At 38.8% G+C, this 15396-nt stretch overlaps 1 protein-coding gene across 1 annotated transcript in view; it reads right to left on the reverse strand.

The window, feature by feature from the left end:
• The window catches only part of LOC145675855 (uncharacterized), a 133543-nt gene extending 118463 nt beyond the window's left edge, over nt 1–15080 (reverse strand). Inside the window, exon 1 of the mRNA XM_081746621.1 lies at nt 14888–15080. Coding sequence (XP_081602747.1) covers nt 14888–14930 — 43 coding nt within the window. The 5' untranslated portion in view covers nt 14931–15080. The remainder of the gene's footprint in view (nt 1–14887) is intronic.
• Nucleotides 15081–15396: the final 316 nt, after the last annotated feature.

Here is a 15396-nt window from a genome sequence, read left to right on the forward strand (position 1 = left end):
GAAATATAGTTAAAATTGCTCTAGATATATCAGAATTATGTTGAAATACACACATAAATCCACTTTTATATTCTGTATAAATAGAGAGTGAGCGAGCGAGCGAACGAGAGGGCGACTCAAGGCATCACCACTTCCACATTGCAAAAGCATATATCAGGAATTGAATTGAAAATCTATGTAAAGACTTTCTGCTGTGGCATGCTTCATAAGGACAATTCCAGTCTGCTCACGTGACCTTTGGGGTTCATGAATTTTTTGCGAGCGTTCCGACTTTGGATTCTCTGTTTATACCTTCTGTTTATGCATCGAATACCTTTTCAAGAACATAAATGGCATTCTGTATTATGAATGTTGAGAATTACCCTCTATATGACAAATAGCTGCAAATAAATACACTACATGATTTATTTATTGCTATTGAACGAGTTTCTTAACTTGTATTTACATCCTCATATATAATACCGACCTACTGTGAAAATTATCTCAGATGTTATATTTTAAACATAATAATTACTATGTTCTGCAATGATTATGTTATATATACACAACTTATGTATTCTAATGCAATTATTTTATATAATTTTTCATGCATTGCGGAAAATATAATTTTAAAAAAAGGATTAACCTAGACGGGATTCGAACTCACAACCTTATGATTTGAAATCCGTCAGCTTACCAATGAGCTAGCACAAGGACCTCTAGAACTATGCTTCTAGCGATGTATAACGGATCTCAAGATAATTATGACATTCATATCCATTACAAACGCTGTTTCTGTTCTACTTTGACTTTTATTTTAGTACTCAGGCGATAATTATGTTATATTTCTTAACTTTGAGCATTCTTTTACATATGGAAAGATTCTTTAACGTATTTAAATGTTCCATTACGTATGGAGAGCTAAATGACAAACAAGCATGTGCTGACATTAAAAAAAAAAAAAAAAAAAAAATTCGAAATATTGTATCATTAAGTATTTCAATCAATGTTGCTGTTTTAAACACTTGGTAACAAGTCTTATTATATTGAAAAGAAGAAAAACACATCTGAAAACTTTTTCCCGATTGCAAAGGCTGGCTTGGAGGTTCGAACCTGGCTTACTTTTTTCCGAAGATACCCGAAGCTGGACTTAGAAAATTATTGCCTCAAAACACCAGTAAAGAATGCGCTCAACCTTTTTGAGACAAGGTGTACATTAAATCTATTGGAGAGTTTATGAAGAAGATGAATGTGACTGACAGAATCAAAGGCCTTTGAGAGATCAAAGTAGATAACATCTAATTGAGTATTGTTATTCATACATTTGACTGCACAGGAAAGAAGAGTACTTAAGTTTGAGAGACTTGAGCTTTTCGGTAGAAAGCCGTGCTGAGAACTATGGATGTAAGGTGAGGTGAATTTAAGTAGCCTGTCTTTTATTATTTTTTCGCAGATAATTGATATTACAGAAAGAAGAGATATTGGCCTATAGGAGGATACATAATCTTTAAGTCCTGATTTATATATTGGGGTCACGTGAGCTAGTTTCCAACTGGTGGGATAATACCCTTCCTTGAAGCATCTATTGAATAAAATAGATAGAGGAACCGCAATAACTGAAGCAGTTTTGTTGAGAAAGAGAGGACTAATTTTATCAGGTCCAAGTGATCTATGTGTAGATAACGATAGCAAGAGAGCCAGAACTTCGCCCGGGGTGGTAGAGAGAATGGATAAGGTGTCCGAACATATGGGGTGGAGAGGGGGGAGATGGGTTGTAGAGGGAAGGGAAGTAAATGTTTTGCAGAAGTAGTTATTGAAAAGATCTGGTCTTTGATCATCACTCGCTTCAGTATTTTCATCTTGAACTGTTGCCGGTATGCCCGGAGATTTTGTTCTAGATTTAATTACAGACCAAAAGACTTTAGGGTTACTAACAGTAAAATCACCAATTGAGTCCATGAATTCAAAATATTTACGCCGCTGTACCTTCTTGGCAAGACTTCTAATTCTAGCAAAGTTTTTGTATGTGTAGTCACTCGGATGTGATTTCCATAGAGAAACGGATCGTACCTTTTAAAACAAAGCGGTTGCAATATCATACCCACGGTAGATCCGGATTCCATTCCCGGTTGGAGGTCATGCAGTTTGGATCCAACATTAAGCTGTAGGTCCACATCTTATGTAGCCTTGACGCATAAAGGAACGGTAAAGTTTAAGTAATCCAAAAGAATACATTACGTAACATAATAATCATATATTTTTAAAAAAGAAATCTTTCGCACTATGCAAGTAATGTTACTCACAAGACGAAGAGTTGAGACTAGAAGTACATTTTCAACAAACTTTAAAAGTTCGTTACTGAATTTCTGTATATGCCTGCGTGTGTGTGTTATTTGCGATTTTTTTTTTAATTTTCAGCTCTCCCTTCGATAAAGCATCAAATGGAATTTTTCGCGTCATTCTTACCGTCCCCCCCCCAAAAAAAAACAAAATTCCGATTTCGGGAGTTTTAAGGAGCCATACCTCGGGACCCGTAAGTCATAGAGAGAGAGAGATTAATTGGTGTTGATTAATACTTAAGGGGATGGTGAACACTTTGGTACCAAATAGTAACCGGTGGCCATCGTTACCTCCAATTGGCCATCGTTTACCAGATAATGGGCAAAAAAGTTCGGATTTCGGGAGATTTAACCATTTGACTACGAACGGGATACATGTGTCCCATGCGAATCATTCAAACATAGTTGGGAATTTGTTTTTGAACATTCTAAAAAAACATACATGTTGTTCTCCCATCGGGTCAGATGTGACCAGGAGACTATGCTTAGTTTCGAAAATTGTGTACAGATGTCAGGAATTTCCCCACATTAAAGGAATCGTATATATATAAAAGAATGTTCACATTAAAAGAAATTTGTAGTCAAAGGGTTAAGTAGAACGTTTTAAAAGAACTCTTAAACTAAACATGTAGAAAAAATTTAGTACTCAAGGAAATTATAAATGGATAGATATAAGAATTCTTCAATGAGTATAATAATATAGTACATAGAACAATTGGTATAAAGTCTGTCAGTAGCCTATCGTATTTACATAGATTTTGTTTCGGGGAGGCTTTGCTAACTTTCGGGGGGGCTTTGCCTGAAAATGTGAAAATTCTGCAACATATTTCATATACTTTACTATAGTAAGTAAGATTTCGGGGGAGGGGCTTAAGCCCGGAGGCCCCCCATAAATACGCCACTGAAGTCTGTAGAAGTTAATAAGAAAAGTTAATTCTTTTTTAAGTTCGTTCTGGCAATGCTCTTGGAGCATTCTTAACTGGTTAAATTTGAGACGAGACGTTTAGTGGGCACACTAGCTCACCCAATACTTAGACCTCAAACACTGTTTTAGATTTACAAGATTCAAAGTATAAAAGTAAAAATTGATAAAGTGATTGTACGAACACAATGGAAAGCATTTATCAATGTCTAACGGTATGCAAGCCATCTCACAATAAACTCCAATAATAAATATGGTTTAAATGTTATATCACACCCTTTGTGGGGCTGTCGAGACGTGGGAACATTCTGATAACTTCCAGATAAAATTAAAAAATGTCGGGCTTAAATTTTGTACATAAATTTACACGAGACAAGAAGAATCTCGAGACTTCTACGAAATTTATGAGATGAGACGAGACGAAATCTTATTGCACGTCTCCTGTCATCTCGTGAGCAACACTGAATACCAGACGTCAGTGCAACGCAGATATACTGTATATTCAAACACTGAACTCTCTCTCTTCGCTGTACTTAGAGGATTCAACGTGCTTTTATTACAGTACACAGGCGTTACGGTATTTTAATGATCATGTAAGTTGAAAACATAAGAATCTCATTAAAAGTAAGAAGAAAAAAAAACTTTTTTTTTTTTTTTTTAAGAGAATTTATACAAACATCTCGAACAGTGAGAAACTTGTTCTAACACACTACTTACTATACCATATAAGGAGCACTTTCCTACCATCAGATCATAAAATCCAAAGAAGACTATTCACATATAGGGGAAGCCACTTGCAAGATACGGCTTGTTATTCGATATTTACTCTCAGAAGGATGAAGTAAAATACTGTTTATGTTTCCTTTCGATGATGTATAACACTACTTTTTCAACTCCTGATCCGCAGACTGATTAGTCCACAGCTCTGTAGCCTTAAGAGTCTTCATCCCGGCGAAATTAAAATACCGCTAATTTTATAGTGATTATGTGATATCTTCAAATGGATAAAAGATAATTGAAATGTGGAACAAGAGCGCCCTAGACAATATAATTTTACATGAGATACCGTTATCACGACTCACTTATCTGCTTTCGATTTCGAGCCATTTTGAAAATCGGCATTTATTTTCGCGTTTCTAAACAGCTGAAAACGGAAAGCCAATAGGTGACTTGTGATAACGATACCTCACGCAAAATAATATTGTCTAAGGCGCTCTTGTTCCATATTTCAATTATCTTTTATCTATTTGAAGATATCACATAATTATTGTAAAATTAGCGGTATTTTAATTTCGCCGGGATGAAGACTCTTAAAGCAAGCTAAATATTCTATGAAGATAATCAATAAAATATTCAAAGGAGTTGGGTTTGTAAGGAGTTCGGTTACATATTTAACATATCTGTGGGGGGCGCGGTGGCTCAGTGGCAGAGCGTTCACCTCCGGTGCTTGGGGTCCCTGGTTCGATCCCAGCTCGCGCCCTGTGGAGTTTGTGGTGAACAAACACCGTGCTCGTGGGTTTTCTCGAGGTTCTCCCGTTTCCTCCCACTTTCTTCATTCCATCATTTCACTCATTTCTCATTATCACCGTCTCCTTTAGCCTAACCGGCATAACCGTGGGAGGTTAAACTTAAAGATTTCATTTCATTTTTAACATATCTGTCTGTGTCTTAGTCTGTCTGGAAGACAAAATTGTGTCAGTCCGTCAAGGAGACAAAAAAAAAAAAAAAAAATCTGCAAGAACTATTTGATGGATCATCATCAATTTTGACCAGAGTGTACAGGTCTAAAAGTTCAAAATAGAGCTCGTTGATCGAGATGATATTCAAACCGGAAGTGGTAGAAAACAACAATATCCGGTTTTAATGTTGATCTATATAGAGTGAAAACGATAATCCAGGGTGGCCCAAAAGTCATGCAGGGATTATAATTGTGAATAACTTTTTTTATCATTAGTTTCCACTGCTCGTATTTCACAGACTTAAAGACCAAGGTTGTGGACTTTGTGGTGGGCAAACACCGTGCTCGTGAGTTTTCTCGGGGTTCTCCCGTTTCCTGCCACTTCCTTCATTCTATCATTTCACTCATCTCTCATCATCACCGTCTCCTTTGGCGTAACCGTGGGACGTAGATTTAATTTCATCTTCATTTTAAAGACCAAGGCTGGGAGATTGTTTATACTTAAGTGAGGAATATAATTTAAGGTAGGTGTCTGCCGTGATGGGCCTCACAGATACGGGCCCTGTGTAATACATGATTTATGACAGGGGTCAACACTTCTGGGCCGAGTGCCCGTCGAATATTGTTCTTGACCTGCCGTATTATTTGTGGTTTGTTTACTTCTGGTGCACGGATTCTCTCGGGGTTCTCCCGTTTCCACCTACTTTATTAATTCCCCATTCCACCCATTTTTCATCCTCATCATGGTCTCCTTTAGCTTAGCCGGCATAATCGTGGGACGTAAAACTTTTTTAAAAAATCATTTCATTTTCATAGTTGTTTATTTTATGCCCCTGTATACTGTTTGTATCATCAGTGCGCACTGTGTTGACTTCAATTCTCGGTGAGGGTGCAAGGGGTCATGGGGGGAGGTTCCTTGAAATAAAAGTAAGGAAATCGTGTCCAGAAGTAGCTGCGATAAGAGCTGATAGGATACTCTTAGTAGACTGTGGCGTGTGAGAAACTGAATCATGCAGTAGCTGGAGGGTCGATGGACCTTGTGTCTATCCTATGTCCTTGGATCAATAACAACAAATAACCTTCAAATTCAGTCCCTTTATTTTTCTTGCTTATTTACCATGTATTAGAAAAATAAAGGTAACCATAAACCACGCTGTCTCCTCAAGTAATTTATTTTTTCTAGTAATTTTCCTTTACGCGGTTTCGTAGCAAAAAAGAGAATGCATTAAGGTGGATTTTCTCACTTTTTTTTCTTCTTTCTTTACTAAACGCAAACACTGTGTTTATGAATGAAAAGACAAACGAACTGCAGATAGCTAAGAATTATCACTATTTATCGGATTGGATTTCAGTTTAGCATCCCGTTCACCAGCGAGCCTATATGAGACGTAGATTCAACGTGGGATTCGAACCACATGAGCTCCTGCTGGGAATCGAACCCGACTCTCCCACGCCAAAGGCGTTTCGCTAACCGCTTAGTCAAGAGGAAGCTCTAATTATGACTATTAAATTCAAATACTTATCTCAAGAGCGAGGAGGAAACGAACTTTCGAATGACTTGAAGTTCGGTAACATCGAAACCATTGCGATGTCTTGAAAGTAGCAATTCCGAAGTTAGAGGTAAGTTTCCAGAGAAGGAATGTGTTAAAAAAAAAAAAGTGGTAGTCTACTAACAAATCTGAAATTGTTCATTGTATTTATCTGAAATGGGATCTCGCATCACAAGAATTAAAAGTATTAATGTTCACAGAGCATCATAAAGACCTTAGAAACATAGAATCTCCAAGCATAGAAGTCCAATGCTTGCCACTCTTCCGATCAAAGGAGAAGTGACTAGGGATGGCCAGAACCGGTTCCTGGTGGAACCGGTTTTCGGGTCTGAACGGATCCGGTTCTAGAAGATCCGGTTCCGGAACCGGTTTTCAGATGCATGTCTGGAACCTTTCTTCGGATCCAGATCTGGAACCGGTTCCTAAGATCCGGTCCTGGAACCGGGTTTTCAGATCCAGATCTGGAACCGGTTCCTAAGATCCGGTCCTGGAACCGGGTTTTCCGAATCCAGGTCTGGAACCGGTTCCTAAAATCTGGTTCTGGAACCGGGTGCTTGGATCCAGGTCCGGAACCGGTTCTGAAAACCGGATCTCCGAGAACCGGTTCCACGCGGAACCAGAACTTTGTGGCCATCCCTAGAAGTGACCACTTTATTAAAATCTCACACTCGCCTACCTAAATGGACCTTGCGACTCCGAACAGCATCGCTTAAAGTCAACCCTGGACCATTCTTTGCCACTGGTCCTTTTTATATTTACCTAAAATTTAATCCTGAACTCTTCTGGAAAACGGTTAAGCTTTAACGTTATATACTCTTGCGTACTTTGGAATTTTCTGAAACTTCGCCACCCATAGCTTGACCTAGACATAAGGTACAGTTGCTCAAAGTTTAATCGTGGATACTTTTAGGCCACTGTTACCAAAGTTTAACCCTTGATATTTCTAGGTATTGTTGCCTAAGCTTTAATCCTGCGTTAGGTCTAGAGCCAGCCGTGTCCAACACCCGGCCCGCGGGCCATATGCGGCCCGCCTAATCCTATCTTCCGGCCCGCTGGTCAGTTATTGAAAACAATAATTATTCTAATTTTCTTTTTTTTCACAAAACCTGTTGAGAGTGAACTGGGAATTTTCCATCGATCACACAGTGCGAAACGTGGTAACGCCCTGAAGACAAGCACTTGGCAAGCGCAGGTACTTGGGGGAAATTTCCCTCGGTATAAAGATTGCTAGATGTACCGACAAAGTTCTAATTACGTACATTATTCTGCTCTTCTTTAGTGAGTAAATACAGTATTTTGGTTACCAGTATAACAGTCGTTTTGTGTTATTGTGATATAAATTACGATGAACATGTTCCATCTTTAATACTATACTATTCAAAATTAAATCTTTGAGTTACGTCTCACGTTTATGCCGGTTAGGCTAAAGGATACGGTGATGATGAGAAATGAATGAAATGGTGGAATGAAGAAAGTGGGAGGAAACGGGAGAACCCCGAGAAAATCCACGAGCACGATGTTTGTCCACCACAAAGTCCACACGGCGCGAGCTGGGATCGAACCACGGATCCCAAGCACCGGAGGTGAACGCTCAACCACTGAGCCACCGCGTCCCCCACTATACTATTCAATTATCATAAAAATGATATACCTACAGTGAGGCCCGCGACACCATTTAGTGCTCTGTGATTGACACGTCCACTATTCCAAGTTGCACAACCCTGGTCTAGACCTTCTTGTCTCGATACTTCTGTGCACCGTTCTCCAGTTTACCCTGGATACTTCTGGGCCACTTTTGACTAGTATTTAAACTGAATATTTGTAAATTACCGTTCATTAAAGTTTAACCATAGACACATCTGAACCACTGTTGTCCGAAGTTTAACGTAGGATTCTAAGAACTTCTGGCTGTCATTAAAAAAAAAAAAAAAAAAAAAAAATCTTGAAACCCTATCATATTTTTAAAGTAAACAAAATCTTGAAAGGGACACACAACATATTTTCCCCATCTTGCAAGGAGTTGAACGATGCGCAACTTTGTAGGACGTCTTGCTTTCTACCTGCTATCGCCCTCCTGCTGACAAAAAAAAAAAAAAAAAAAAAAGTTTCGCCGCTTCCGGAACAACGGATTCTTTTGGACAGGATTTAATGAAAAGGTTCACTGTTTGTCCACTAGAGTGCAGTGCTGCATGTGTGGAGAAACCTTTCTTGCCTTCAAGAAGTTGTAACATGTAAAGAGTAAATAGAAAGATCGGATTGATTTTTTTTTTAATGACAGCTACAAGATTCATTTAACGTGGCAATGTGGCTTTACGTTTAACCCAGATGGCGCTGAGTCACAGTCATTCAAAGTTTAATTCTGAATGGTTCGGGGCACTGTTACACAAAGTCTAAGCTAGGAGATCGTTATTTAAAAGTTTACCTTAGACATTTCTAGACACTGTTGTCGAAAACTTACTCCTAGGAACTTCAGTTATCTAACGCTTATCCTGAACGTGACTCTGGATCAAATTAAGTTAAGCTGATTTTGAGTTTAACGTCCCTTTCAGCAGCGAGGCTATATGAGACGTGTACCTACTGATTAACGTGGAATCCGAAGCACATGAGCTCCGCCGAGAATCGAACCCGGGTCTCCCACGCCAAAGGCGCGTACGCTAACTGCTAAGCCACATAGGAGCTCTCACTCTTTGGATCAAAGTTACACTTGTTCAAAAACAATGAAAATTTTTGAATTGCTACAGGAATAACTAATAATTGTTCAAATATCCATAGGAATAACAAAAATAGATCAAATATTTATGGAAATTAACAAACAATTGTTCAAATATATGTGAGAATAACAACAAATTGTTCAAACACTTACAGGAATAATTCACAATTTTTGAATAATTATACAAATAATGAATGATTATTCACATCATTATAGGAATAACGAACAACTGTTCAATTATAGGAATTACGAACAACTATTCAATTAAGTATATGAATAACGAACAAATGTTCAATTAATTATAGGAATTACGAACAACCAGTGGCGTATTTACGATTTTGTTTCGGGAGGGGCTTTGCTAACTTTCGGGGGGGGCTTTGCCTGGAAATGTGAAAATTCTGCAAGATATTTCATTTACTTTACTATACTAAGTAAGATTTCGGGGGGGGGGGGCTTAAGCCCGGAAGCCAGCCCCCTAAATACGCCACTGCGAACAACTGTTCAATTAATTATAAGAATATTGTTAAAATAATTATAGGAATGATGAGCAATCGATGAAATAAGTAATTAAGAATAATAATAAGTTTTGGATTCATCATAAAAATAACAAACAATTTCAAATATTTAAATAAATAATGAACAACAGTTCGAATACGTATTGGAATGATGATCAATTGTTAAAGTATTTGCGACTTACAAGGAGAAGGCAGACTTTGGTAAGTGAACTTCGGGACCATTTTTTGCGAGGTGGTAGTGCACATTTAAAGAGTTAATATTACAAACTGGGAGTGCGCAATGGCCAAAAATAACAGAGAAAATAGTCTTAAAGTTTTCTACTCGCTGCAGATATCGTACAACGCGCAAGTTTATCAAGTGACGGTGTGGCAGAGTGAGAAGAATTGGCGACTCATATGCAAAGGGTCCCGGGTTCGTTTCCTGTTAAAGTCAAACTTTTTTTTTTTTTTTTTTTTTTTGTTTTTTGCTTCAACCATAAAATAGCCATTTGTAACTATAAGTAAAACATTAATTCACCATATCTTTATAACAGGGATGTAAATAAGCAACAAAATTTTACTAGCCCAAGAAAAGAATCTACTAGCCCACATCCCACAATAAAAATAATTTACTTACCTTTGGTATGATATTAAACACTCGCCCTGGGCGAGTGGGTATTTGCATCCCTACTTTATAATGAATTGAAACAATAGAAATTTTCAATCACTTGTAAAATCTTCCAAAGTTCCATGTTAACTAGGAACAAAATTAAATATATTCCTTAAATATTATTGTTACCGCAGTTGTTGTGTGAAAAATGTTCTTGACGCTTCATGTCTATATCTGTTGACAGTGTGCGAATTACAAGGGGAATGAGGGGGAAATCTCCTTCGGTTAGTTACTAATGGCTAATGCATTGGTTGAAGCAGTGGCGTAGCACACTTTTGCGCCCCCCCCCCCGCAAAATATAGAGAAGGGGCCCTACTTGTAAAGCCGACAGAAGTAAGGTTGAAGTTCTTCTTCTTTAAAACTTTATTCATCGCAAGACTTCGGGGCCCCCTATACCTCGCCCCCCCCCCGCACTGCGGGGTTGCGGGGGCAGCTGCTACGCCACTGGGTTGAAGAAATAAAACAAAAAGTTTGACTCGAACGGAAAACGAGCCCGGGACCCTTCGCATATGAGTCGCCAATTCTTCCCACTCTGCCACGCTGTCACTTGACAGATTTGCGCGTTGTACGATATATGCGGCGAGTAGAAATCTTTAAGACGGTTTTTCTCCGTTATTTTTGGCCATTGCGCTCTCCCAGTTTGTAATATTAACTCTTTAAATGTGCACTACCACCTCGCAAAAAATGGCCCCGAAGTTCACTTATCAAAGTCTGCCTTCTCTTTGTTAGTGGTAGATCTATCGCCTCTGATTCGAGAGGTTCCTAGTTCGATTCCAGTCATGAGTTTGTGGTGGACAACATTGAGTCCATGGGTTTCTTAAGGTTCTCCCGTTTTCCCTACATTATCATTCTATCAAGTCTTTTCCCTCCCCTGTCTCCTTCAGCCTAAAAGAACTAACCATGAGATGTTAAATTACGTATTTTTTTTATGACAACTAGCGAATGCTATACAGCTATAGTGCTGCCAAAATGTCTTGAGCCGTGGCAAAAATGTGAACTAAGCTCACACCCGCTACACATCCGCGCGTTGAGCCAATAAGGGTTTAGCTGTTGCTAAGCGAGAGAGCCTTAGCGAAAGGGAATGGAATTCCTTCAGCCGATAGTAGCGCTTGGAATGGAAGACTAGGTGTCAAGTCAATGCGGTATATTTATAAAGGACTTTCTCATTGGTTCACATTATCGTTATAAGTTATCTTTCGAGACCAGAAGTAATCTCAGAATCTCTCCGATTAGTTCATGATGCTCAGGGATACTGTAGGGTTTGTTTTCCTAATTGGACTACAAGTGGGCCAATGCTGATTTAAGATCTTACTAATATATCCTATAGTAATTTACTGTTGGTAAGTAAATATGTGAAATCATGAGAAATGATCTCAAAATAGTTTAAAAAAAATGCAATTAAAGCAGCTTAATGTAGTGCACAAACACCGTGTTGATGTATTTCTTCGGGGTTCTCAGTTTCCTTCCACTTTTTCATTCCACTATTTCGGTCATTATCACGGTCTCCCTTAACATCAAAGCATAATCGTGGAACGTTAAACGAAAAAAAAAAAACAGAACAGAGTGAGTCTTCCCGTTGATGGTGCTAGGTCGCGAGTCTTCGGTGCACTGAATCCCGGGTTCGATTCCTGGTGGGAGAGCCTTGAAATTTAAACACTTCATGTCTCATACAGTTTCAGGCCTTAAAAAAGGACGCTAAGCTCCAACTAATTACCACACATTTGTAGAATGGAACAAGGACAGGGTTGCATCCAGAAAATTGTGTTCGGGATGGTGAGCAAAATCAAAGTGAGGGTGCTGCATCAGTACACCATTTTCTAAAAGATCTACCCTGAACAAGAATGTCATAAAATAGCAATTTAACTTCTCTTAATTCCCGGACAGGGGGTCGACAGCAAATTCTGAGGTGAGAGGCTCAGGCACGGAGCCAGCCCAAAAATGGATGGGGGCCGGTAGAAGTTGGGGGGGGGGGGCGATCCAACCATATTATAGTTAATTTCCAAGCCTACCATGAAACTTCAGGGGGACAGCGAAAATCTAGGGTGCGACCCTCCTAGTCTCCCCGTTGCACGGGCCTGGTCAGGCATCGCCCTCTGGAAATATGTCAGGTAGGAAGAAACATTGAGAATCCATCATAGCCTTCATATAATTACACACAATAGTGGCACTTAAGATTTGGATTCAGAGGGGAAACCTAGGTTGCTTCCCAATATAATTTTCAACTTTTTAAATAGTACTGTATATTACTATACTCCGTCCTATCCTATTTTATGGGGGCATATTTATATACATGAAATATGAACCTGTCTTAGCAAGAAATGCACTCTTAGTGCCTTAGATATAGTTTATTAAGGGTTAAGTTACATTAATGATTGCATACTCACTTTAGGTGGGTTGAGTATAAAACACGAACCAAATAAAAAGCACAAACCAACTTGTGCTAGGGGGCCACTAAAAAGCTCAAATGCTATCTGAGTCATGGCAGGAACGAGGGAGAGGGGCCCGAGTGATATCAAGGGGGGTACTTCCCTAGAAATCAGGCGCGTCAGCGATAATGAGTATGCTCGTAAACTACCTATGACAACACAACTAACCTACGTTCCAGTGGAATTTTCTTCAATTCTTTTTTCTTTCCTTTGCAGCTTTTTTCATACCAACTTCTTTCTTTTATTTCATCTCACTTTACCACATTACCACGTTAAGACAGAATTGATTCATTTCTCTTTGTTAACTAACGTCATATGCTCTTTGCATTTCTGATATATGACATTAGAATTGAGAAAGTTCAGTCTTGCAAAAATAAAAATGCATATAAGGAATCGAAGATTTGAATGATGAAATCTTAACGTTTTATCCTTTCCCATATCAGTTCATTCAAATTGCTGTCTTAATTTTCTTTACCATTTGAACACGGCATCAATCGGTTCCGCCATACGTTGCTACTGTTGTCGACAGTAGCGTACCCAGGAATTTATTTCGGGGGGGGGGTTCAAAAACTAAATATGAAGGTATTTTATATTAAAATTCCTAAAATTGCCCCTAAAATTAGGCTAAATTTTTAAAAAGTCGAAATTTCGGGGGGTCCGGACCCCCGTGACCCCCCCCCCCTGCGTACGTCCCTGGTTGTCGAACACTATCAGCACTGCCAGTAAGTTACTTCAGACTGCTTACGTTAATGGAATGAGTCGGATACATTTTGGACACTCTTCGGATACTTCGATATTTTAACGATCACGATTAACAACACTGCCTACTGTCGCTTCCATGTTTAACAGTACGTTCTTACAGTATGTCACTCCAAGTGCAGAATTTGTATTAGATATTGTTGCTTTTTACGCATGCTACAGGTAAGATCCACATATATTCCTATTTCTTACGTAAAGTTTACAAAATTGTGCCTCCATAAAATAGGATAGTACCCTATGCTCTTGATTAAATTCAAATATATAAACTCAGGGAGATGGGAAATTGAACTTTGCGTTCTCGAAGTGATGCCCCTCATGGGTACCTGAAGAAAATTTTCTAGGAGTTCAAATCCCTGGTTGCTATCAGGGGCGGATCCAGGGGTTGGGGCAATTGCCCCCCCCCCCAGAAGAGGAAACTTTCTTATTTTATATATATAAATAAAACCCATCCCAAAGTTTGGAGCCCTTAAAAGTAGCAGTATGACAACCCACCGCCCTCTTTCAGAAGTCGGTCCTGGATCCACCCCCTGGTTGTTATATTACGTTTGGTATTTTCTTTGTTTGCATTAAGAAAATCTTAAGAAAATTAACAATGCTGTCAATGCTGTCCACCACAAACAATGCTGTCCACCACAAACTTGGGCGGGGATCGAACCAGAGACCCTACGCTCACGGGTAGGTAGCCAATGTGTCCCCATCACATAGATTAAGTTTGGTAATATGTTCATAGGCTATAATGATGATATTCATGTAGGCATACTCAAATGGAATATGCTTAAATAATAGTATGGATTTTAACTTTTCACCTTTTATTCGCCGCCGCAGAAAATAGCGAAAATGAAATGAGATGAAATATTTAAGTTTTACGTCCCACGATTATGCCGGTTAGGCTAAAGAAGACGGTGATGATGAGAGATGAGTGAAATGGTGGAATGAAGAAAGTGGGAGGAAACGGGAGAACCCCGAGAAAACCCACGAGCACGGTGTTTGTCCAACACAAAGTCCAAACGGCGCGAGCTGGGATCGAACCAGGGATCCCAAGCACCGGAAGTGAACGCTCTACCACTGAGCCACCGCGCCCCCACGCTGAAAATAGCGAAAATTCTGTCCAAACCTTAGTGCGATTCGAACCCGAATCTACATACATCAAAGACATGTATGTGAATTATTAGCGTACATGAGTATATGTATATAAACATTTCTAAGTTTGTTCAGAAGTGTATCAAATTCGGGATTTTCTTAAAAATTTAGAATGTCAGTAGCTGATTTGTCCCCTTTCTTCCGCAGTTATGGGGCCAATAGTTCATCAGTGCATTGATTTATTCACAATATTAATAATAGTAATAAATTTTGTACTTACTAGAGTTGGTTTCAGATACGGAAGTCACTAATGTATAGTTCATTGTAATTCACTACTATTTTGTTTTAAAATAAAAACAAAAAAACAACTGATCATTCACTTGTCACTGAGCACATGTTCTTCCGTTCACTCAAGTCTGCGAAACACTGCACTGCTACACAACTGAAGGCTGGCAACCAGCTGTTGATACTATAAACACGTCTTTAGGGGGCGGTGAAGATTTGAGGTCAGTCACGTGGTTGTTACGTCACTATGACGCTTCGGATTTCAAGGTTGGTTTCAGCTTTAATCATAAGCCTAAGCTTTTGTTCCTTTCTTCACCTTGCGCGGTGTTTTTTTAAACGGAAGAGATTTAGATTTCATGAATATTTATTTACTGACATTTCTAAAAGAAAAAGAAAAAGAAAAACAGGGATTGTAAGTATCTGTATTTATAGCGTTAGCTGGCAAATTTCAAAGAAATCACATACTTATGAATTAATTATATCTTTAATTAAACTTTTAATGTA

This window comes from Thermobia domestica, chromosome 18, assembly GCF_964235325.1.
Source record: "Thermobia domestica chromosome 18, izTheDome1.hap1.1, whole genome shotgun sequence".
NCBI lineage: Eukaryota > Metazoa > Arthropoda > Insecta > Zygentoma > Lepismatidae > Thermobia > Thermobia domestica.